The sequence below is a fragment of the Athalia rosae genome, chromosome 6, assembly GCF_917208135.1.
Source record: "Athalia rosae chromosome 6, iyAthRosa1.1, whole genome shotgun sequence".
Lineage (NCBI taxonomy): Eukaryota > Metazoa > Arthropoda > Insecta > Hymenoptera > Athaliidae > Athalia > Athalia rosae.
This window is the reverse complement of record NC_064031.1, coordinates 11,850,202-11,875,805: the sequence shown is the minus strand read 5'-3', so window position 1 is coordinate 11,875,805 and position 25,604 is coordinate 11,850,202. Positions and strand designations below refer to the sequence as shown.

General features: G+C 37.4%; 1 protein-coding gene and 2 long non-coding RNA genes across 5 annotated transcripts in view; 1 reads left to right on the top strand and 2 right to left on the bottom strand.

The window, feature by feature from the left end:
* Positions 1-356: 356 nt before the first annotated feature.
* The window catches only part of LOC105690593 (glutamate receptor ionotropic, kainate 2-like), a 36,119-nt gene continuing 10,871 nt past the window's right edge, over positions 357-25,604 (bottom strand). Inside the window, exons 3-16 of the mRNA XM_025746306.2 lie at positions 10,799-10,954; positions 8,596-8,786; positions 5,662-5,961; positions 4,860-4,979; positions 3,929-4,102; positions 3,378-3,596; positions 3,094-3,309; positions 2,935-3,019; positions 2,739-2,877; positions 2,534-2,671; positions 1,642-1,840; positions 1,332-1,563; positions 961-1,232; positions 357-854 (exon numbers count right to left, since the gene is read on the bottom strand). Coding sequence (XP_025602091.2) covers positions 609-854; positions 961-1,232; positions 1,332-1,563; positions 1,642-1,840; positions 2,534-2,671; positions 2,739-2,877; positions 2,935-3,019; positions 3,094-3,309; positions 3,378-3,596; positions 3,929-4,102; positions 4,860-4,979; positions 5,662-5,961; positions 8,596-8,786; positions 10,799-10,954 — 2,687 coding nt within the window. The 3' untranslated portion in view covers positions 357-608. The remainder of the gene's footprint in view (positions 855-960; positions 1,233-1,331; positions 1,564-1,641; positions 1,841-2,533; positions 2,672-2,738; positions 2,878-2,934; positions 3,020-3,093; positions 3,310-3,377; positions 3,597-3,928; positions 4,103-4,859; positions 4,980-5,661; positions 5,962-8,595; positions 8,787-10,798; positions 10,955-25,604) is intronic.
* On the bottom strand, positions 20,704-21,129 carry LOC105690596. Its single transcript, XR_001103298.3, has 2 exons — positions 20,907-21,129; positions 20,704-20,817 (listed from the first exon to the last, which is right to left on the bottom strand). It is a non-coding gene; the product is annotated as an uncharacterized LOC105690596 (long non-coding RNA).
* Positions 21,558-23,969, top strand: LOC110117247. 3 transcript variants are annotated; one of them, XR_002305924.2, is made up of 2 exons: positions 21,558-21,781; positions 21,880-23,969. It is a non-coding gene; the product is annotated as an uncharacterized LOC110117247 (long non-coding RNA). The 3 variants fall into 3 exon arrangements; XR_007278827.1 differs by having other exon boundaries at positions 21,640-21,781; positions 21,864-23,969; XR_007278828.1 differs by having other exon boundaries at positions 21,652-21,793.

The window sequence follows — 25,604 nt, the reverse complement described above, 5'->3', positions numbered from 1 at the left end:
ATATACTGCAGTGCGGGTCCGAAGTAGTCCGGAGTTTGGAGTTTGAGGATATATTTTTCGTGCCCCGCGGTCACAATGAGGTCATTTTCTTTATAACAGTAAATATTGTACGACTGAGGATAAAAGTCCCCGGCTGCCTTCCGACAATAGATTTAGCTTTTAGATAACTTTGAATAAAGTTCTCCGCTGGCGTTTTTTCTTTCGCTTCATTTTTGGTGATGCTTCATAGGTAGAGTAGAACTCCGCCCTCATCTTTTGCCGCAAAGGATACCTCGTTTTTTACACCGCATATTTGAAATTCGAGAAAATACGTTTTTTTTTTTTTTTTGTATTAAAAATTTTGATTTTTTTCGTTATTATTTTTTCAGAAATCACCATTTGCTTTCCGTTTTATTTACCATGCGACTAATTTTGGAGAATACAGGTTTTTCAGAACCGGTGAATTACAATTCACAGGATAAAATAAGAAAATTATCTGTTTGTAAAATTCTTGAAACTAGCTTCGCGGCAAATTATTCCAAAGAAGATGGAAATCGAGTTTTAAATCGAAGTAAAGACTAGAAAAAAAAAATGAACGATTGATCAGTCAATATGGATGATTAGTTACATCAGTCGTTTCTCTGATTTCCACTTTTGGAGTTCGAGGCGTTGTCCTTCTCAAAATTGTCGAGCATATCGAGACGAAGGAAAGATCCTACCAAGGATCTTGCGGCGGACGCTGCGCGCCCCATTCTTCCGGGTCCAGGAGCAGAGCTGGACTCTCTGCTGCTTTGAGCTACTTTGACTGGTTTAGTTTCGGCCCAAATATTGATGGCGAATCTGAGCTCGCCCTTGAAAGCCTCCATAGGCGTGACCTTGGAAATGACGATACGATGACGGGTAAAACGACGCGGAAATTTGTTTTGTTTCACGCGCAGTGACTTCGAGAGAAATCATCCCTGCGAATAATAATCAACTCACCTTCTCGTCGACCGCTACTTTCCGCACGTTCCAAAGAAACTCGAGTATACCTACGATGAAAGAAAATGCACATCCGACCATAAGAACCAGAAAAACACCACCGACGTTCGCTAGGCGAAGTTCAAGCTCGTCCGCATCCGATTTCGCATCTTCTTTTTCGCATACGGTTTCGATGTTCATCTTCTTCCACCATTTTGTTTTGAGCTCCTCCAGTACTCCTCGTTCCTGAAGGGTCAGAACCGCCTTACTGATCGAAGTTCTGTACGGAGAATCTGAGGGAATATAAGAACGAAATCAAAAAAAAAAAAAAAAAAACAATAAAGCTGGAAACTCTTTGCTCCATTCCATCATTATCGTCGTCGTCGTCTTACTTGGCGGCATCGCGATTCCGTATCCTTTGTTGTCCAGGAGACCACCGATTTGCATAAGTTCACAATGACGTTCGACGTTGTACTCGATTGCTGAGGATTCCATGATGAAAGCGTACCCTCGTTTACCACTTAGCACACGTTCCACCCCCTCGTCGTTTGTCTTAGTGAAAACACTTGGCCTCGCTTCGTTCATGGCTGCCCACATCCTTTGGTAAGTCGTACTGTTTGAATCCTGTTGAAAAATCGAAATAATGGAACGATATTTTCTCTGGGGGTTTACAAAGAAGTAGAAGGAAATGTCCGAGTTTACCCTGAAAAATATCGAGGTGGATCCACCCCCGAGTAGTCCGTACTTGATTTTCGTTTGAGCCGCAAGTTCCTCGACGTTCGATATCGTCTCACCCATTTTACCAGTTGTTAAAAAGGCGGCTAAATTAGCCGTGTACGACGAAACCATAATGAGAGTAAAAAACCACCAAAGACCGGCTACCATTCGTATGGAAGGGGCTCTGAAAGAAATGATATCAATTTTTTTTTTCGTTAATCGACACTGTCACCATATCTATGCTGTCGCGTAGCGGGAATACCTTCACATTACGAAGTGGGCTGTGAATAGCAGTCAGAATTTTACGACGACTAAACCCTAACCAGGTTTCTGACAGTCCTAATTAGGAGTCAGGGTAAACTTGGAACGTATCATTTCTATGTAAACAACGGTTGCCGCGTCGTACACCGCAGGTGCACGCGGGATACGCGACTCTTCGGGGCTTAGAAAATACATGTAACGACGCAGTATTTGCCCTTTTCAGTGATCGCGCGGTCAGTTGAGAAGAGCGTTAGGAAAAAAACGTAAGGAGAATAAAAAAATCAACGTCAATGTCGACGGTGGTGAGCAAACACGTGAGGTCTTGGTAACAAGAAGGTTTCCACAGGATGACACGATAATAAGTGGGGAAGCCGCCTCAAATCCGTATGGTAAACAGACTCCTATACATAGGTATATCGTTAAATTTAATTGTCCAATGGAAACGCGGTAAAGAGAAGAACAAAAAACAAAAAGGAAAACAAAAACAAAAACTCAATGAACAAATAAATTACACTGACACGGGACATTTGGTCAGCAGTTACGGAAGTACTATATTTCTCATTTCTGGTCTCGAGGGAAAAGTAAAAACAAAAGTCACCCATTCACGGTTCATTACTTCGGAAGGATATCGGAACCCTGTTGCATAAGAGAGCCGATCGTCAGCCAGAGAGAATTTCTCAAGTCGAAACTGTTCTCCAATTCTTCGGGGTCGGGGTTGCAGGGGTGAGGATTGTCCCATTCGCCAGGCGCCACCCTGAAAGGAGTTGTAAAATCCGAAGTATGAGTTCGGAAATTCGGTGAACTCGTCGGCGCAATTTTACCTGGCCAGAATGAAGAGCATGAGCGAAACCCCCAGGTAAGCGGTAGCAACGTAAATCCATACTTCGGTCGTAAAAGGTCTCATGAACGAGAAGAGATCCGGATCTTCAGCTTCCGGTTTCATGTAGAGTATACTGATACCTGTCGCGTAATCGATAATTGAAGGGGCCTATTACAAGTCCATTTAATCTGACTTACCAAGATTCATGAACGGCATCGTAAAGTCGACGGCTTGTTCCCTCTGGTGATTGATAGTGAGGTCGCAAATGGCGAGATCGGCTTCCTGAGGGGCATTAAAAACTTTAATTTATTGACCCTATAGAATGTGCCGGATATCGAACGTTCGATAAAACTAACTCGGTCCCGAAGTCGTTTCACTAGACCATCCCATGACTTGTTTACTTCGTCGTAAGAACCGTAGTTACCGTCCGGTACCAGTTCGAATTGAAAACGAAAATTTCTAACTTTTGCCACTTCCGTTATCAGGTCAACGCTGTACCCTTCGTATCTCGACTCACCGATTTGAACACCTCTGTTCGAACCGTCCGTGACCAGCATCAGGTACGGCGGACCCTGAAATTCGAATGTTTGAAGGGGAGGAAAAAGTTTTCGGATATGCGGAAACCAAAATTTCGTAATACCAATCTTGTGGTGACCCTGTAAAAGGTGGTTTCCATTTTTTTTTCTATATCTTCTTGCCGGTCCTTGGCGCTACGTGTTACCCTGAACTCTTTATCGTCGAATACTCCGATGGTGACGAACCTGTCCAAGTGAAATTCGATCACATCGAGTTCGAAGTTCCGCCTTGACCCAGACTTGTCGATTAAGATTGGGCCGGTCAGTTCGTTGATTCGCGTTTCCTGGGTTCAAAGGTCAAGATCAATATCTGACGGGGATTTCAAACAGGGCTCTGTTATTTCGACGGGGGGCATAACCCACGACCATATTCCTTCGGTCAGTAATACAACGGTTCAAATCCTACCGACAACCGGCATCGTCTTTTCAGGCGATTAATGAGCAACAATCAGCAACCATCGCTACTTAAACTTTTAACCGATGAGCGGAACGACGAATTTATCATTTATTCATGATTCGATATTTTTTTCTCTTCCCTTTTTCTCCCCATGAAGAAATTCGGCTTTTCAACCGTTGCCTGACTTTGCATTCGTAGATATTATTCCCGATTACTTACCGAGCGAATCGCATCCGTTAAATTCCTACCAGCGGAGTAAAAATTTTTAGCGTCACATTTCAGCGAAGTTGGTGCAAGTTTTAAAGGCGTATCCGTTTCCGCATTTGCCACGTTCAAACCCTCCAATGCCTTGTTGAACAACATGACAGCGTCGTAAAGCAGAGCGGCCTCAATCTGAAAAGCCAAAAAATTATCGTGGTGGAAAAAATAAATCGCTAACTTTTTCGTCGAATAGTTAGCGGTGCTTCTTTTTCTTTCGTTTTCGGTAAATTTTGTCGTTCCTCCAGTACTCGTTGAAAATTTCGCCCGACGTGCGACGCATGCAGATAATTTTCATGGTTGTAACGGTCTTCTTCCCCCTCTAATCGTGTGCAGGGCGAACGAAGTTAACATTTTTATGTAATTTTGCAATGTTAACGTGGTAGTGAGGCTAATGAAACGAAAATTAAGGCGCACCGTCAGCTGTTCGTAAGTGCCGTTGTTGCACAGCTGGTCTTTTGAGTGGTACGCTAGTGCAAGTGCTTTAAAATAGTGTCTCCGTTACACGGCGAGAGTTTATTGAAGATATTGCCACGGAGAATAATTTCTTCATGCACTTTTTTCATCCGGACAATTGACCCGAAATCAGGTCAAAAAACTTTGGTCGTCGAGCGACGAGGGAGTAAAATTTGCAACGGTCAAGTTCGGTGGTTTTCACGAAACCATACGTTACGCTTAGATCAAGACCTCCGACATAGCGAATTATTCCGCCATAATTTTAATTTCTTAATTTCAATTCTTCATCGTCATCTCATTTCCTTTTTCTTTTTTTTTTTTTCAACTCCACACAAGGCTTTTGAGTGTTAACTTGCAAAAGAGCAGAAGCAAAGCCGTCCGAAACTTTCTTTATAGGGATTTAATTTGGCATTTTAGTTAAGTGGTTTTTAATTACCTTTACTTGAAATCCAAGGGCTTCGCTAATCTCATCTCTCTTTTCAGTTAAAAATGAGAATCCTGTAATATTCGCCGTTGAGTTTACGAACGTTTTTAGTATTGGATGACCCGGCAAATCCTGTAAAATCCGAAACAAAGGGATAACGGGCATTATTTTAGAAAACGTCAATGCCAGACACACTAGACATGTCTCAATTCTCCCGTATTGAGCCATTTACCACCCTCCGGTACAAAAGTCACCCGACATGCTCTCTACTTTCGGTTATTCATTCACTACCTTTCTTAAATCCTAATGAAAATCATTTTTTTTTTTTCTTCACCCTGTATCTCCGAGGTATTTTTTAATAATATACGTCAGACGTTATTTCGGGCGCCTCTAACTTTGTTCAAGGTTCATCGACCGTCGCGGGGCGGACAGATAGAAGAAATGGTCATCAAATTTTCATGGTAATAAAATAAAATAGAGGTATAAATATATAAAGGTTGGAGTCCGGTCGTGTGGCGGGTTTTCCAGACATTGACGGGGGTCGGATCGGCGAAGATCGCGAATCGCTGAGAAATATGAAAAGACATTCTTCTTCACCGCGCAGAAAATTCTCCACGTTGGATTCAATCGAGCGATGAAATTTCAAACATAGGTACCCATGCACGCGGGAAAATAGAACAAGAATAAAAAATAAGGGTGAGGAAAAGAAAGGGAGAGGTGGAGGGGAAAAACGTCGACCGTGACGGGACTGGAATAAATCTTCCGCGTGAAAAAAAAAAAAGTGTACGTCTTTTATACCGTCGCTGCGCATTACCAAATCCGTAATGATGTAGGTGTGGTAATCCTTCATCAAGTTTACTTCTTGGGCCTGCTTCATTACTTCTATAACGTTATCCTGTTCGGCATCGAGAAGTATATTGACTTCGCGAGACGCTGCGATTTCCTTGAGTAAAGAACGATAATCCGGACCCGATCCTAGCTGCCTTACTGTAATTGGGCTATCTTTTGGACCGTGGAGTTTCAGCGCTTCCTGAAGACGGGTTAAACCATCGTCCGTTTCGTATACCGCTGTAAATTGGGTCCAAGGCATAGCCTTCGTCAGGACCGCGATTGCCTGAAAAATAAACGATCGATAAATATATCGAGAGAAAAATGTTAAAGAAAAATAAAGATGCTTCCACGTACGTTAAGGCGGTGGTTTATTTTGTATCGCGTGAATGTAAGCCAAATCAAGAAAATAGCGAAAAAGAAGAAATTAAAACCTGATCGGTTCGAACGTATTATATTCAGACTGAATTTGATCGTTGAGTTTTTAAAAAGTTCTTTTCAACCGTTTTCAAACAGTCAATTATGATCGGGATGATTTTTCGCGAATCGTTTGCAAATTGCAGCATCAAGTGCGAATTGAATTGCAGAAAGTCCTCGATGAACATATATAGCCCTATGCATTACATACATACTAACGTACATAAGTGTATATAAATATGTACATAGGTGTACATACTCTGTTATATGTGAGGTTTGCTTTTATCCGGAATCCGTGGGAGTTCTGATAAAATTGTGGGAGTAGGTGATGAGATTGAAAGGGAGTTTTCGCTCTACGGACATTGACAAGAGTTCTCGTTCTCCTTTACAATTTTGATCGAGCTAAATTTCTCGAAAAATATACCCCTCACAATTATATGTATGTATACGTATTACATAGCACTCAAAATTCATGGAAATATATTTACATCGATGGGGTGTGTACGAAAATTTAATCCTTCATTTCCACCATACCTCACAACGAGTCAAAAGTACTCCAATCCCATTTCCTAATCCCATCAATAACAATTACAGCCAACTTTTCCTCATCAGTCACTAATTAAAATTCATCGGAGTACTCGAAATATGGACCGCTCGATATATCTTTTCATCTCATGATAATATTTCACAATTTTTCCTGTTTTTTTTTTTCATCTCCTCTCATTTTTTTCTTTTCCTGAAATTTTTGAATATACGTGATAATTGAATAAAATTTGAAAGAATTTTTTCCGATGAATCGTTGATTATTATTATTATTATTTTATTAATTAACTTCTAGTTTACGACAAATTGTTCGTGACTGGGGGTGGTAAAAAGAGAGAGAGAGAAAAGAAAAAGGGAAAAATTGAGTAGTCGGAAAAATTTTATCAAGTGAATAAAATCTAAATTTTGTCGTATAGTCGAGCAGCTTATTACGCAGTTTTTTTGTTATCTTGTTTTACTTTTGCTCCTTCAGAAAATTTGGCACTAGAATTTCTGTAGGATCTGACAATAAAGATGGCGGTTTTTGTTACTAAAGATAAGAACGCGGGCGCTCGGGACATTTACTCCATGTTAATATACTAAGGAGTGCGCTTATATTTCTTATGTACCAACGAAATCTGCGGTAAGGACAGATGCTAAAAGTTATCTCGTGTAATATACATTTTATACGAGAATGTATACGTGTGTACAAATACGTAATACATAAATAATTTATTTTAATTCTTTTTCTCTGCATCCCATAGCGCATACGTATACGTGTAGGTGGGGTAGTTAAATCGAGAAGTAAAATTGTAAACAAGGTCGTACAAATCTTTATGTGGTACGTGACTTTTATTATACCTATACCTTACGTTATACATAAAACCCTCTGTGTGGAGAGAAATAGGGGTTTTATATTGAATCGCCACGGTTTCACCTACACTTCCAATCATTTTTGTATTTATAAAAGATCTCATCTATTTATCGTCTTTCATATCTGCGCATGAAATCGATATACGATCTTACGGGAAATTTTATTGAAATTCGTTTTTTTCTCCTCTCTTAACGCTTCAAGAGTTTCTAAAATCTCAACTCTCGTATCCACATGTTACCTACGCCTGATACAAATGAAAAAAAGAGGGAGAGAAAAGAATTTCATCGCCCTTCGGGAATTCGGGGGTAAATATAATATGAAGGGGCGGTAAATAAAATAGAGAAACTTGTTAACTCTGAGAGTATAAATGCGAAATATATGGAGGTAGGAGAAAAAAGAAGAGAAAAAAAATTGGGAGGCGGGGGTAGTTGAAGTGTTCAAGGCACGATGATGGGTATCGTTGCCGGTTCAGATATTTACCTTAAGCTGAGTAATGCGTCTGACACGTTAATATATATATACCTATGTACCCATACACTTATACACATAACGTATTATACCTATGTAGAGTTTCTCTTGAAATATTTCAAGGAGCGAAAAGCAACGAGAAATAGATGAAAACATGAAATTCCTTTTACCAGCCGTGATCTGCGCAACCTTTACTCCACCCGTTTTCTGCAACCGGCCCCCCCCCCCCCTCCCCTACCCCCTCTCAAACCCACCCCCTTCGTCTCCCGTTAAAAGGGGTGGAAAATTACGGAGATATTTATCAGGAGGAATATTTGTGTTCACCCCTTTGAATAATATACGGTAAATTGAAAAATAAGGAAATAATATACACTATACGCTATATCATTTTTAACGGAGATAATTAATTAATACACGCATCGATTGAGTTGGTTATCGTGTTCCGTTGAAATTTTCAGTTTTGTTTCTTCTTTCGGTTTTGCTATCTTAAAAACGCGGAGGAAATGAAAAAAAACGTTGAAACACTTGTGACAATTTCAACGAGATGGCAAAACTTTTGGATATTCGGCGATTCGTCGTTTTTCGGTAAATTTCTTTCTTTACATAACTGGGATTTCGACGTGCAACGTGGAAACTTACAGAGGCGATACTTTCGCTGTGAGGATAAACGTTGATCGTTGTTGACTGCAGCGTAGATTCATCCATGGGTCGCCATGCATATTCAATATGCGGCACCGAGTAACGAGCGGTGATACTGGATACGATTGGTCTTGTGTAAGGACTTTTCGGACCGAAAATAACCGCCACACCTTCCTCCAGTAAATCGCAAGCTGAAACCATAAATTTTCATTTTTTTTCTCTTCTTCTCCTTCTCCTCTCTCACCTCCTTCCCTTTTTTTCACCCTTCTCTTCCTATCTTCTCTGCGCTGGAAAGTCGTTAATTAATTTTTACTCATCCGTGGCCATATTTTTTTCCGTTTTCCATCTTCGTTGATTAGCTTATCAGAGAGTAGCTCATTTTTTCTACCTCTTCTTGTTTTTTTTCCTCCTCTATTCTTTGTCATCATTAAGGTGAGAGAGAGGTAGAGAGAGAGAGAGAGAAAGAGAGAGAGAGAGGAAGGGACTTGAGAAATACCACGTGCAAGTTGATCATAGAACAGTTTTCGATTTTTTTTCACTCTTTCTTTTTTCTGTTCTTTGTTTAATGGCTGCAGTCGCGAGATATATATATATATAGCATCACCTGATTTTCGATAGCAGTGCGGGCGATCAAGGGAGAATTGTTATGGGGGCAGAGGGTGGCGGATGGGGGACAGAAGGGAATGGTAGGGGAAAAAGCTTCGAGAAAATGGGAGCACCGGAGAGATCGTATAGGAAACAAATGACTTTTAAGATGGGAGTTTCAACGAAAGTTTTGTTCGAGCAATAAAGGTGTTGCTGTTACCGCTGTATTCGCGGGGAGAGGGGGGGAGGAAATTATTTTCGGTAATGAATTTTCGAAAAAGACATACGCCATAATGATTGAAATTAAATGAGAATATAGAAGTGGGTAAGAATTTATTTAATTGTATTTGTATCGAATTACTGCAAGTTGTGCAAAATGAGAAAGAAAATAAAAAGAAATAATGAGAAAACGCCAATTTCAAATCGCTAATAAAAGCAAATCTGGCTAACGTTTTTCCTTTTTCGTTTTCTGACAATCGTAGAGATGAAGAATGAAAATATATTCTTGCTAGGTTGAATAAATGGTGCAAGAAAAAATGATGATCTTAGAAATTGGACGAAAATTTCCATCCGTGTTGCCGCAATCGAACGTGCGTTGAAAAGAGACAATAAAATATAAAAATGATTATCCTCATAAAGTAACCCTGCCAAAATTTCGTTAAGAAAATTGACCCACATTTCATTTTAGATAGTTTTGCGATTGATATTGATATTTCATAAAAGTCGATTTTCAAGCTCAAATCGAATATCCTCTCCCCTCCCAATGGCGCACAGTTTGCGTGAGAAGGTTCTCGAACGTTGTTCATTTTGTACATCGTAAGTATTCATGGAATATCAAACATTGCAAAGATAAAAGTAACAAAAAAAAAAAGAAGGGATAAAAAGAAGAAGAAAATAATGAAGAGAAAATGCTCTCCCCCCGGACGTTTTACGCGGTACCCTCCTATCTCTGTATTTCCGACGCGGGAACGAATTTGAAAAATTAAATACAAAAACAGAAAACTAAATTTTCAACGTAACATTTCGCCGGAATTTTTCCCCACTCAGAACGTGGCACTGGACTACACGAGAAAATTATAATCATCACGCAAAGTACAGTACACCCAAATCTAAAGGACCGTCCATTTTTAATTTCTGTAGTCCGCAGCATGAAATATTTCACAAATCACATTGGCTTCCACGAATTATATGAATGCGACGGGGAAAAGTTTGCCATTCTTTTCTCCTTGCTGCGAATGAAGTTTTTTGAATTTTCAGAGTGACAGAAAAATGAAAACAGTAAACGATTCACCGAATCAGTTCACGCGTTCAGTACGTATAATTGTTCACGTTTGAAAAGAGCTATTTGAGTAACTTAAAATTACATTTTTTTTTCTACCCGCCCATATCAGCGATCGTTCGATAGGGACATGGGATTTGTATAAAAGCCCGACGTCGCCGTGGCAACGGATCCCGAAATATCGCGAGTATTTGGGGGCATTTAATGCGCGAGGTGTGCACGTTCTTGACGAATACATATATTTACTCATCTATATTTTCTATACCGGAACGCACCGCGGGCCCTGGCTTTGACACAGGGTGACAAATTACGCGGCTCTGGATTTTGTAATTGACTTACCTGCCGCGGCCGTACCGATGCCATCGCTGTTCCCTCTCACCCATTTTATCACCGGCTCCAATACCAATTGACCAGCCAGACGATTCATACGCAAAATATCAACAGCGTACTCGAACGTCGCCTTGTCTTCCTCGCAACCATCGTGGAATATCGCACCTGAAATTTGAACGAATAGATACGAATGGTCGTTATCGTCGTCCTCCAATTTCTATCTCTACCCACGTTCGTTCCTCTTTCCTTTCGTTTTTTTTTTTTTTTTTTTTCAACTTCAAATTCTTTTCCGTTTACATGTATCTAGCCTGAGATATATACGGTAAGAAATTCATACAAACCATGTACCTGCAGCAATATCTATACGGTTTAGTACATAAGGGGTAACTATCTGGGGAATCAATTGCGCGTTTTCAAGATCGTGTGACGAATGAAAATTGTCGCACAAAGAGAGTAAAATGGCGGCCGTACGTACACCGGCATGAAAACTGCCCCGCTATATACACCCTGCAATTCTTTGCGCCCTATTTCCACAGGGATTTTATACCCACGAGTATATATATATATATGTGTATAAACATATACATGTGTATATGTACTGTACAGGTGAACTGCAAGATATTGGCGTCTATACAAAGAGAATGAAATTTTCTCATATATTTTCGCGCCCCGACTGCATCTTCAATGTATTCCACCCATATATGGGTATATCCGTACATACATATATCTATATAATGTAATATGGAAGGCGTCATTGGTCTGTACCTTCTATAATACAAATGATGTACTACTGCAATTCTTTCGCTGAATATTCGATTTCGATCGGGCGGAAGAAAATATGCGTAAAATACCTATTGCACACCGCAATCGTACACCAATTTTCATCGTGTAACTCCCGTAGGAAATATGCTCATATCCTTTACATATATAATTTGAAATTTCAGGAACAAATCGTGCCTCAAAACGGAACGAAAAAGCTCAAGTTCTTCTCGTCGCTAAAAATTTCCTATGATTATACATAATCGACGGACATTAGAGGGCTTTTTCCTTTCTCCAGTAAGTTTTTGAAAAGTTTCGAAAGCTCAGCTTTTCACCTATACACCCATACCTGAAATCCTATCTACGGAAAATCGGTCATTTTGCTAATTTTCTTTCCATCCTGAAGTTCCTGTAGTATGTGTACATATACGTATGTATACGGTATACGTATAATGTTCAACATGCTTTATGCAAGCGGGGTCTTCTCACTGCTGTACCTATATACGGTGCTTGCAAACGGGTTATTTGCGCGAGCTTTGTTGGCATATTAATGTACGATGAAAGCCCAACCATCTATATACAGATCGCATAACAGGTAGGTACATATATATATACACACCCGTATTATGCGTCAATAAAATAATAACCTGAACGTTAATGGACGCGCAAGCACTATGAATAATCATAACAATACACGGTGACGATTTTGGAAACAAAAGCTCGATACGACATCCACCGACCGGAGGTCGACAACCAATCACATCGTGTTCAAAAATTTTGATAAAATAAAAAACATCATCCGACTGACGTAATTTCGTTACGCGGGACGAGCTTTCAAATTTTTCAATGTACGTATATTCGGAAAAAAAAAAACCCATCGATGATTTTTTACCTGTGCGATGAGTGTGAAGTTTTCGACGAAATCCGCTGTATCTGTACAACCGCAGGGGTTAGCTTTTAATTTTCGTGGTATTTAGGACGAAGCTTTAATCCGCGAGGACCTTATTATTCGTCGATCGTCCTTTTGTACCGCTGAAAACTATTCAACTGGTGTCTTATGCTCCTACCGTGCAGCAGGTTAGTGCTACTATGGTATATACGCAGTGATCTGATTAGTTTGGGTTAAGCCCGAGAATCCCCAAAGACCAATGGGGTATATAAATGTATATAGTAGTTACATGGTTACTAAATACACGCGCAGGGCTGCATACACGTATATCCTTCCTAGTAAATAGTCGATTAAGATTAGCTTTGGGATGTACAATAAGTAGGTGAATATAAGTTCGTTAATATACCGGCTAAACGCGATCACCATAAAGACTACATCGGGAGCTTTTTTTTACCCGTGATTCCAGATTCTTCTGAAAAAATAAAATATCCAGTTAAACGTTCCAATGGAATCGAAGCGCTTTCATTTTCACAATTACGTATAAATACTTCTGATAAAAGATTGTAACAAAAAAAAAATTACAAATTTTGGACTGGCATAAGATTATGTATATACGAATACACGTATGCAAATTTTAAGCTTCAAGTTTACAATAAAGTGAAGGAAGACCTGAAGCTTGAGAGGTTTTTTTTTTTCTGTTCGATTTTCACAATTTAGAATATTTGCTACAAGGAATGGAATTTTTTTTCCAAGAGTTTAATCTAAAAAAAATGAGCTTTTTTTTAAGAAGGTTTAATTTGAAGGATTCATGGTGGAATTTCTTTGTTGAACGCCAAAAAAAAAAAAAGTAAAGCATAGCTTTGAGATTTTATAAGTCTTTTTCCTTGCTTGTACAGATAACAGTCACTGTCTATACACCAAAAAATGTAGATCCGATGAAATCTCCGTTTCCAAATCCGCATCGAATTTTAATTTCGGTGAATTTCCTTGAAAAATTTTAATCTTACGTACGTGATTATAGTTTTGTATCGAATAAATTTTCAAAAAATACCAAAAGATGGAAGTAAAAGAGAGAAAACTTTTTTTTCAAAGAATGAATTTCTGAAAGGATGATTTATGAACGTTACGGGTAAAAAGCAAAGTACGTGTGAAAGATGAGAAAAAGCCAAAAAAAAAAAAAAAAAACGAACAAAGAACAATGAAACGAAAAGAATCCCTACGCGTTGTTGGCGAATAAGAGCCAACGTGAAATCCTTTAATCCTTTTATCGTTTCGCAGGCACGCAGAAAAGTAACGTGAATAATAATCTGCAAGAGTGTTTAATCTTGCGCACAGCATCACATAACCATACAGGTACACCGTCTGACTAATATCGTTGCATATTCCTATATTTTATCGTTCGTAAAATAATTGAAATTTTTCAATAATTATTATTCATCATCTAATTCCCTCCGATTTTTCATTCTACATGCATGATTATCGCTACTAATTCCTAATCGAATATAATTTGTTCTTTTGTTCCAAATGAAATATGTCACGTTTTTTTTTTCACGTCGAATTTCCAACTTTTTATTCGGTGAGGAGGTTGATATTGTTATCGGTGTTATTACTATTGTCATTATTCTTATTATTTCAATATCGGTGTTCAATCAAAGCTGCCAAAATTTTCGCTCGCGGACAAACAATAATTGTTCAAGAATTTCGAATAATAGTTAAATTAGTTTTATCGTTGTTGTCGTTTGATTTGGGTTTTTTCTCATTTTCCAATCAAGCTAAAATTTTCCTCGACAATACGTTACATGTACGCTTTCATCAATTATTCAATCAGATGTCATCGATTTCCGGAGTTTTACTGACATATTGAACAAACGGATTCATGAAATTAAACAAACAAATAAAAGAACAAACAGAGATTTTCAATTTGGAATATGCGGTCATACGAAAGAAGCTGTTGACGCGCTATGCTGGCAAACAGGGTAAAGAAAAATAATCCGACTTACGAATGAATTTCGATGAGGAAATCGTATTCATATTTGTTGTAAAATATATTAATGCTTTTATACGTGTACACACCATAAAGATCAACCGTTTGCATGATACGCACGGATAAATAATACATAGGTATATGTACGCATGTATGATATTCATGTGTATAATATTAAACATATACAAACCGTTGATGCCGCAAATCGCGACTCGTAAATCGCAAGTAACAAATCACGCGTCATGTAGAGTTTCGTTATTTATTGGCTTTTGGGACCCTTTCGCTTGTGTTGTTACATTCGGTAGTAAAGCTCTTCCCCCGCCGGTCCATCTCCCTTTTTCCTTTTCCCTTCCTCGCGGAATGTTATATACAATATATTTATACACATTACAATATACAAATTGTATATATTTACCGTACAGCTGCAACCGGTTGTGTAATCGTGTACAAATTGTAATTATTCGGCGACGAACCTACAAATTATTAGAATCGTCCACACGCATGTATACGCTACATGGTATACAACGGTCAGTACAACCCCAGCTACTACTCGCCAGTACACCACAATAAATCCATGCAACGTCCCATTTAACTCTACGTTATACATAGCAATAGGTATGCATATCAATATATGTATACCATGTACATATGTGTAATATCCTTGCTCACGTTTTTTTGTTTTTTTTTTGCTTTTTAATTTTTTGTTAACTTTACTTCCAATTAAAAAATTTCACAACTACGATGTAAATTACATTCATACGACGTGTGTGTATACATATACGCTGTAGAATTGAATGAGGTCGCGTGTCGATTGCACAAAGCGAATGAAAAGAGAGACGAATAAGAGAAAATAAAAAATTTATAAAAGAAGCTGATTCATGCAAAATATATTCTTTTGGATGGTAAATTTATTTCGCGATTCGCGCGGTCTGTGAGTTATATGGGAAGAATTTTTTTTTTCTCTTCGTAATCTGGAATTTGACGAATAGAAAACAATTTTTTTCGTCATCTCGTAGAAGTTTTCTTGTTTTTTTTGATTTTTTTTTTTTAAATCAAAAAAAAAAACTAATTTTTTTTTGTCATCTTTTTTTTCTACTATACGGAGCGCGAACTTCTTTGACGGAGTGCTTGTGCGTGACAAAGGAAAAGAGAAAGTATATAATATTTACGTATACATATGTATCTATGTATATATGTATTTGAAAAATTCTCTAAAGTCAGGGTACTAATCCTGGTATATAACCTTCTCACGGATGTGCATGAGATTTTGCGCAAAGGAAGAAAAAGGAAGGAAGAGAGAAAAAGAGAAAAGAAACAAAAAGTTAAAGACAAGAAAAGAATAATAAAAATGACAAACGTGCTTCTTGATCCCTACTACTGCTGCTACTTTCCATCCCCCCCAACCCTGCAGCAGATTTGGGAGAAAAATTGGTCCACTTGATGGGCAAAGAGAACAAGAAAAAAAAGGCGAAATTTTAGAAAAGGAAAAAAAAATGATGAGATATAAAAAAATATGGGATGTAAAAAATGATAAATCCGATGTACCATTTTTGATGTGTTCGCTGGCAAACTGCATATCCGAATGCCGCGTTGAAATTTCGTTCGCCGTCATCTGGAATTCTGGGAGACGTCGATGACGCTGCGCTACCCTCAAGTTTCCGTTCTTTCTTTCTTTCTAACTTATGCTTTTGTACTGTAGATTCCGCCGCGTATTAAACGTACGTATATCGTACCTACGTGTGTAGAAGAAATGCAAAGGGGGTCAATCCGGCTCAACGTTTTATAGATGACTTTAATGACTTTCCGCACTCGTACGTATTTATTATGTAAGGGAAAATTCTATGCCAACTTGAAAACCCTCGTCACATTCGTTTTGATGCGAACGATATCGGCCTTTAATTCTTTTTCCAGATCTCTTTAATTACTATTCATCTCTGGACAGATGAAGACAAAATCCGAGTAGATAAAGAATTTTAACTATCTATGAAAATTTTTCGAAGTCTTCCGATGCAAGGACAATTCTCGAAAGCATTGCAACATTTTTTTGAGGAAAAAATAACAGAAAAATGAATAAAATACGAATCAATCGTACACGAAACCAGCTCGAAAGAGATGAAGATTTACAGCATAGATTATAACGCCAGCATTATTTTGGGGGGTTGGTTTTACAGGGGTCTTTGTACTGCACGGGCAACATCAGGTGACCGTCAAATATAGCTTGAGATTTTCGAGCCCTCGGGGTATAAACTAGATGTAGAATTGAAACTCGGAGGTCATATACATACCTATAAAGTAGATTCGAAGGAAAATTACACACGGAGGATTTCATCTTCGCGTTGAACAAAATTGTCTCCTCTCGCTCTTCGCTCTTTGCTGCTTATACTGTAGATATAGGTCGTAGTCTTTTTGTTATAATTATACGGAAATGGTTTGGTCTTGTGTGCATAAGATCCTGTTGGCGAAAATTAATTAACTGTAGAGGAGGAAAATTAGTTCTCAGTTCTCCCAGGCATACCGTATAGTCCTCGTGTCATCTAGTTCGGTATTACCGCTAATATGATTCGATGGATTATTGAAAATTTCGAAATTCTGGTCAAGCGAATTACCTGTATCTGTAACCAGTGCTGACTATATCTTAAAATTAGTAACGTTTTCAGCCAGCGTTAGTCCACCATAATCGCGTTTAGAGTTATCAATAATTCATCGATTTCTCTAGTTTGCTATTCTCAGCCTCTCCGTTATTTCGCTATCGAATCTACGGGGAATTAATTCATCACGATTCGGTATACATACGACCCTCGGAGTTTGCCGACGAGAACATCTACGCCGTCGACTTAACATGCCTAATGCATTTCGTTATCAATTAATATCCCCGATCCGCGAAGTGCGTCCTGAATTTTCAATTTCCTGCAAAATCAAGCCTTTGAAACCGCGAGAACGTAACCCATCATTTTCCGAACGCAAATCTAAGCGAATTTTCCGATTACGCTCCAGAAAAATTAAAATTAAAAAAATCGAAACAGATTACAAAATTATGTAAAACCTTTGGTAAAAGGTAACACGCCTCATGCTCGCGTTTTCTTTTCTCCTATTCTCTCCACTTTCAAAAATTTTGCAGATATCGTGACCGAGGAATACGGCATCACTAGAAGAGAATATAATTATGCAAATTATATAGAGCGTATTATAATCCGCTCGGAATCACATATAACACGGTAATGTACGTGGGGTTAAAATTTGTTCGTCGTTTAATGACGGCAATCGTAGTTGAAATCTCTCTAGCATATACGGTTCTTTCTCTTCTCTTCCCTTCTTTGTTTTCCGTTATTCAAAATTCTTTGTTCTATCCATCTTACCCCGTATATTTCCACCAATCTACACATTCATGTTTCCTCGCGCCCAATGCCGTAAGAAAAATCAGGCTCAGTTCAGGGCCCGACCCAACCCATAATAAGGATAAAAACGTGCTTAAAGTTTTCGCGCATCGCAGAGTCCTAAGTTTTTCTTCTTTTTTGATCTTTTTCTTCATTTTTTTTTTTTCCTTCTTTCAAGGTGTACCTACGTTCAAAGCACCGGCAATAACTGGAAAGCAAAAATTTTGCATAAAAAGGTTAAAAGAGGCCAGGATAATGGGCCGAAATGAAATTATACCAGTAGGTAGAGGTACACAGGTATATAGGTATATATTTCGTACGACGTTGAGAGAAACGTTCGTTCGAAGGACGATTTTTTTCATTTTTTTTCTTTTCCCTTTTTTTCGTTGGTTTTTTTTTTTTTTCCTAATTTTTATTTTTCTCTTTCTTTTTTCTTCACCCTGCAATTCTGAACAATCAGAATTTTTTCTTTCTTCCTGAGCTATTTCTACTTTTATACGTTTTATGGCCTCTATGTGCTCTAAAGGTATGTGTATACCTATACCATGTACTTGTATGCCATATAGATGTACATTGCTGTCCGTTATAACCACGGTTTAATTAAAAGTTTAGAAGTTTTCTTATTCTTCCTTCTTATCTGCATGCCCACAAATGACCGTTTAATATCCGTATAAGTATACTCATACGTTATATCGTACACTGCGTACGTACGTACATCGAAGCTTAAATTTGTGGTTTTTATTTGTTTTTAATAGCTTTCCAAAAAGGTGGATAAATTTGAAACGCAAATATTTTCTGTATCGTATCCATGACGTTTCGCTAATTTCCAACATTATCGTTATTATTTATGGAAGGAGGGCGTGAAAAAAAAAAAAATAAATTAAACTCGATCAACAAATATTCAAAGTTGAAGAGAACAACAATAATATATACATAGCTATGCTAATTGCAAAAATATTTTCACATAGTTAATGAATTATCGGAAATACATACCCACCGTAATAGGTATTGTACCGAGTTCAAATAAAATGCATAAATTATGAAATTCACCGGCTGCGAGAGACCGTATGACATTTGCCGCGTGCGGTTATAATTTTCCCAGATTCGTACGTATACATACATATACACAGTACATACCTATTATAATTACTTAACGCGTAAATAAATTTAACTTATTATACACCCCCCTCCTCCCCGTCATCCACCCTGTGCTCGCGCGTGCTTTGCGACGATGTTCAACACCCCCGCGCTTTATTCTCTCTTTTAAAATAACGACGCGAGTTTGTTATATCTATACATATACATATGTACGTATCTATACGCGTGCACATATCTTTACATATATACCCGTGAATATGTAAGTATAAAATATATAATACCTAGCGGTAATTTGCTGATATACGAAAAGTTCCTGGAGCACAGGGGACCCACCACCGCACGGTTTCGTTCGCATACCCATTGTACACCTATATACCTATGTGTACGTTACACGAACGCGTGTATAACTATACCTTTGTAATAACCAAATGAATTTATTATCCGTGAAAATAGTTTAAAAACCACGCGGTGGAGAGGAGTTATATAGCTGATCGCGAGAGCGTCACCGCAAGTTGAAAAACAAAACGAAACAGAAAAAACAAAGGAGATGGAATGAAAAAAGTTGGAATACACGGATGTAGGAAATGATTGAAACCTGCATCCGATGATATCGATGGTGATAATGATAATCATGGGTAATGATGATGAAACCAACAAGAACGGAAACTCTCGAATATCCGATTATGGACGTATAGTGTTGTACAACTTCAGTTAATTATTAATTGGCCTTTGCAGCGGCCGCGCCAAGGAACCGTTAAGCTCAGTTTAAACCGTTAACGGTTCGATTAACGAGAGTAAAATGTCATTACCAATGTTCGCGGTACAGAGTATGAGGTGTATATACGTATAGAGTCTACGTATTTCGTATAATACGCGTGCCTCGGAAATTATAATTTAGTTAGAGGATTTTTCCTCCTTTCTCATACCTCTTTTTTCTCGTTTACACCCTGTGCACATTCTTTTTATATTTATTTACTTAGATTTTTCCTTTTTTTTTTTCTCTTCTCCTGCCTCTCTCATCTCGTAAACCTGACAACCATTCATCCGAGAATTATTATTAATAGGTGCGGGGCCACACGACGCGACGTCCGACGTCGCGACGCTGCTACAGTTATACAACTGATACCCGTCGCGGACAACGCTATTTCAATTAATTTAATTTTCTTTTTCGTTTTTTATTCTTTTTTTTCTGAAAATATTTACACCGTATCAGATTTATGCGTGCGTAGGAAATGGTGTTGGAAAATTGTTGTGTCAAAAATACTATTCCCGTACATTTTTCGTTTTCATTTGTTCTTTGATACAGTTAATTATTATGTTTGACCGATTGCGCTCTGGGGTAATTAATTACGAATAAATATGTCGTTAATCAAAATTACTGTCACTTTATTTCGTGCGATAAATGTGGTTTAAATTAAGTACATTCTTGAGTCGCCTCATCTCGTTGTTTGATCAATGCTAAATGATTTTTATTTAAAAAAAAAAACTGAAAACAAAAACCAAAAAAACCGACGGAACGGATATCTTTTTCTTCCATTTTCTATTCAATTTATCAACTTTCGACGTCGAAGTATCGCCGGATATTTTAACGTATTCAACATCAAAGTTATAAGATGTTTCTTTTGCATTTTTTACGGGAAAAAAATCGAAAACTCTTCCTTTGTTTAGCCTCAAATGAATCGATCGAGCGGATATCGGATAAAGACAAAAAAAAGTGATTCCAGTAAAATTGAGGACATCGTTTTATTCGTGAAGTAATTGTTTTACAATAATTTTGTTTTTGCTTTATTTTTCGTTGAAAATTTTTTTGTTATACCTATTTTTTTACACATCTTCGATTTTCCATAAACGCCCCCATCTCAGAGACCGATTGCGAAGGACCGAAGTGCGACGAGTCAAACTGGAATTCGAGTGACTCACGGAACTAAAGAGAAATCAGATAATTTTTAGGGTCAAATTGAAAATTGAACGATTCTATCTGCAACGAAATAGTTTTACAATTAGTACACTTACGTTTCAACTCTACTAGTTTCTGTCCTAGGAGAGAAATTTCAATTTGCAAAATAGAGCTTAAAGCAGCCGGTGCTGCAGCGGCCATAACTACGAAGGTCAAAATTGCAAGTTTGTTGTATATCCCCATTTTATCGATGAATCGATTTACCCTTTCTTTCTACTTTTCAAATTTTATTCCGATACTCTACTACTCGCGAGTACACTTTGAGAGTGCCCGAAACTCTGTGAAAAAATTCAGCGAAGAAACCCTATTTATACGTCTATGCACCAGCGGATATAAATTCCCCACTTTTCAAAATTGAAAAGAATTCTATTTTTCTTTCTTTTTTTTTTTTTTTAATTTACCTATCAGTCGATTAGTTACATGTTACGTGCAGGTGAGTTAGAATAGTGGAAATAAAAACTCAAAATTCATATTTTCTTATCACTTTTTGTCGATTATACATTTCTACCTACACATAGTGGATCCACTAGCAAAATTTATTGCACAATTATAACGATTATTATACAACATGTGACAATTTTTTTTTTTTTCATTTTCACATAGCTTCAGTTCTGACCTTGAATAAAAAAGAAAAATGAATAATGCAAAGGGGGAATTTGATTAGATAATTACCTGAACATTTCGCAGGTGCAATTGAGTGTGAGTTAGGTTTTAGTATGCACACTCGCGTATGACAGCAGAAACGACGCATACGCATTAAATATACAATTAATAGTTTAATTGACGATACCGAAATTCGCAGAAGAAATTTGGATAAAAAAAAATTGATATAAAAAGAAAAGTTTGACGGATAAAAGTAGAGAAAGAACTCGACGTAATCGAAAATGAAGTTGGTCGTTAACGACAATGTTTTAATATGAAATTGACGAGGGTAGGTATAGTTGTATGTGGTTGAAACTAACTTTTTGGATTAATTACGTACGGATGCAATTTGCATTGGGGTTTCATGAAAGAGTGATGTTTTCACAGGTGAAATGAAGAAGGAATAAAAAATGGAAGATGTGACGGGAAAATGATGAAAATTTCAACAACAAAAAAATCCTGCAACGTTCGTGTACCTTTCTTTCGATCGTCAGGAATCGAGGGTAAAGGGAATAATTTATTCTACGCTGTGAGAAACAAATGAAAAGTTTAACCTTTGTCGCGTATATGATATCCGATATGACAATGAAAGGGCGAGAACTAATATAACATTGATTGAAAAGAAATAATTCCATTTATGTGGTTATGCATAATAACGCCACGCGGTTCTCGAACAAGATGGCGTTTTCCACATACAGCACAGATTACAGATACATAAACTTAATACATATGTATATAATATTCATATATGTATACATATATTTCAGTAAAATCAGATAGTGGTTGATCGCGCGGGTGAGCTCAATAGCTCGAGGGTTGGTTTAATTAAACTTATATAACTATTATCTGCATTGAATTCAACTTCACTCAGGTCAGGTTGTGTCTTATTAAATTCGTAGAGAATTCCCGGCATTTTCGATATAACTATCAAATAAGTTACGGCTCTAATAATTATGGCTATATCTTTACCGTAAATAATTACGATTCCGCTAAACTTAGCTATTAAATAAGGGGGAAAAAAATTTCTCAAATTTCAATTTCATTATCATTTATTACGTCATTATGTGCAATATTCCCGTTTTACAATTATCGCAAACTACACTATATCGCAGCAAATTTATACAGTGGCGCTGTTCCGTGTATATTCATATCAATGTAATAATTGTAAAGAAAGAAAAAGACACGAGAAAACGAAGTAGTTGGACATCAGAATCGACGAACGCACCGATATAATTTTAGTTCCATACGTGCGATGTGAGGAATTTTTATCAACTCGCGTTTACAATTCATCGATCTCATGTACATGTACGTTATATAACATACATTCGTATCTATGTGCACAGATTCAACAGAACTCTTAAAACTTATTCGGAAAAATTGAGGGCGAAATGAGGGGAAGAGAAGAAAAAAAAACGAGAGAACCAAATTGTAAAACTCAAAATGAAAATGCTCTCTACGGATATATACACATAGATGTATGCGTATACGTACCAATACACACGTGACACATATATAGGTCAGAGATCAAAGTTGAAGACGGAAATACCTTTCGCATCTTAGCGCAGATTACATACCAATGCACATACGTGGATATTTATGCGGAGGGAAATTGAGGGTGGAACAAGAAGAGAAGTGAAAGAAAAAATAGAAAAAATATGAAAATAATGAAAAAGCACTTTGAGGATAATGTAGGTGCACGTATATCCGTACACGTGTATGTCAGGTCATGCGTGTATATACATTAATATGTGTACTTTTATATTTATAGTAAGAAAAAAAGAGATGAAAAAAAACGAATCGAGTCCCGTGATCAAAGAATGAAAAAGGAAATAACTTCCGCATCCTTAGCGCACATACCATTCCTCTTGTAAATGTTATATAAAGATGCATATACATGTGTGCTGTATCTACATATAGGTACTTATAGATTGCACAGAAAATTGGTGATGCAGAGAGATGAGATATCTTACAAGCACAGGGTGTCCAAATTCAAACAGAGTATAAGATGGCGTGTTCGATATAATTCTGGAAAACGATGAGAGAATTTTCGTATCTATTCTTTCCCACGAAATTCGATTTTTCTATTTCAATATTAGAACTAATCGGGTTAGAATTCAAATTGAGCACTAATTGAGAAACAATGTTTTCGTACTAAAAATTGAACACCCCGTATATCAAGTGTGGGGGTGGAGCAACCTTGAATAATGTGTGTTATGTGGGGGTACATACAATAAGTGTATGTAAATACGTATGTATTCATGTATTCGATATACATGTTGTACACCTTTCTAGTTCAATCGACCAATTCCATTGGCATAATGCTGACGAGAGTGGATGGAAAGGAAGCCTGAGGGATCCGACTAAAGGAAGCGAGATTCCTTCTCGCTGGGTTAAGGATCGATCCTTGTACACACTATACCGCTGGCTAACAATAAGGAACATTTATATCAATAAACGTCCGCAAAGATTTTCTCTTTCCCACAACGCTCTGCAAGGTCCCTTGCCCACTTTTAAAACTGATTAGAAAACCCGTTGCATTCACTACTTTGCTTTTCACCTGAAAACCAACCGAAAAAAAATAGAGATATTTTCATTCCCGAATTACTTTTAAATTCCCTTGTTTTTTTCATTGAAGAAAATTTATGAAACAATAATTTTCAACAATCTGAAATCAGAGCCGTGAATTGTAGGGTATCTTTTCTTTTTTGAATCAGGCTTTTGCAATTTGCTAGTTATATTTCTGGGAATGCATGAATAATTTGACTAAATTGCATAATTACATATATTTGTACATACATGAAAAAAATATGCTCAGATGTATAAATTCGAGTGAATGCACGGAATTTATTATTATTTTTTAATGCATACGCCCGATGAATACGAGCACGTATTTTGTACATGTATATGAACGTAAATAGTATGTGGTATGTAGAGAAAACTTTTCTGAAAAGTGGGCGTTTCCCATATATACTGTACATATAAATACCTATACGTCGTCTGCAGAAAAATGTATCTACAACCGCACGTATGAAACATTTTCTATACAAAAATAGTAAAAAACCGAAAAACCAAAAAAAAATAAAAAAAAAACAAGAAACAAAAAAAGAGGAGAGGCTGTACCATCGACACGTATTGAAACTATGTTCGTATAAAATTTCCAAGTCTGTATTCACGGCCACGTTTCGCGGTCTAAATCATTCCACATCTATGATTCCACCCTTTACTTTTTAATGGACGACGTGCCGAGAGTTCGAGGAAATTCAAAAGTTATAGGTACCCGTATACCAATTGGGAACGCGATATCAGGTCGCGAAGAGGAAGTTTGAAAAAAAAGAGAAAATTCGCGGGAGTATTTTTATTGTTTTTTGGTTTATCCAACAATAATTGTTCCCCCGTGGAAAAAAGCTCGTTTCGAAAATGGAAGAGTAAAAAATTTGGTCTTCTGAAGAGATCTACAATTTAAAGAGACTTTGTACTCCCTAAGAATGGATAATTAATCTTCTATCGAGGAGTGGCCGTGTAACCTATAACGAAGAATACTTGGATAAAGGGAACGAAGTTTATTGCGCAACTGCATTGACAAATGCTTATTGAAAACGGCGGGTATGTATATGTACATTTGTGTTGGTATGTGTGTGCAAGGTACACATCTATACGAGGAGAGATCAATTCGTTAAACTTCACCAATAAAGTAAAATCTATTCAACCAAAGTAATCGGGGTATGTTTTAATAGCGAATTTATTTCCACATATAGATACTATATGTATGTTAAAAATTTGAGAAATATCTTTTTCATAGATTTCGTTTAAAAATATAGAAACTCATACAGGTATCGTTCAAATTGATTCGGGTTCAGCGGTCTCTTCATATAAATCGAAAGTGTACGTATTTTATCTATCCTGGTTTTTCTTTATGAAGGAATGAAAATCAAGACAAGCTGGTAGAATACATCCCACGGTATAAAATACAGGACCTCTCTTGATCTATAAGCTTCGAAAGAAAAAAAAAAAAGGTCAGGGATCCTAAGTAATTTCCATTTGAAATATATGCGTCCCCAAAGGGAGGGAAAAAAAAATAAGAACAACAAATAAAATGAAATAAACTAAAGCAA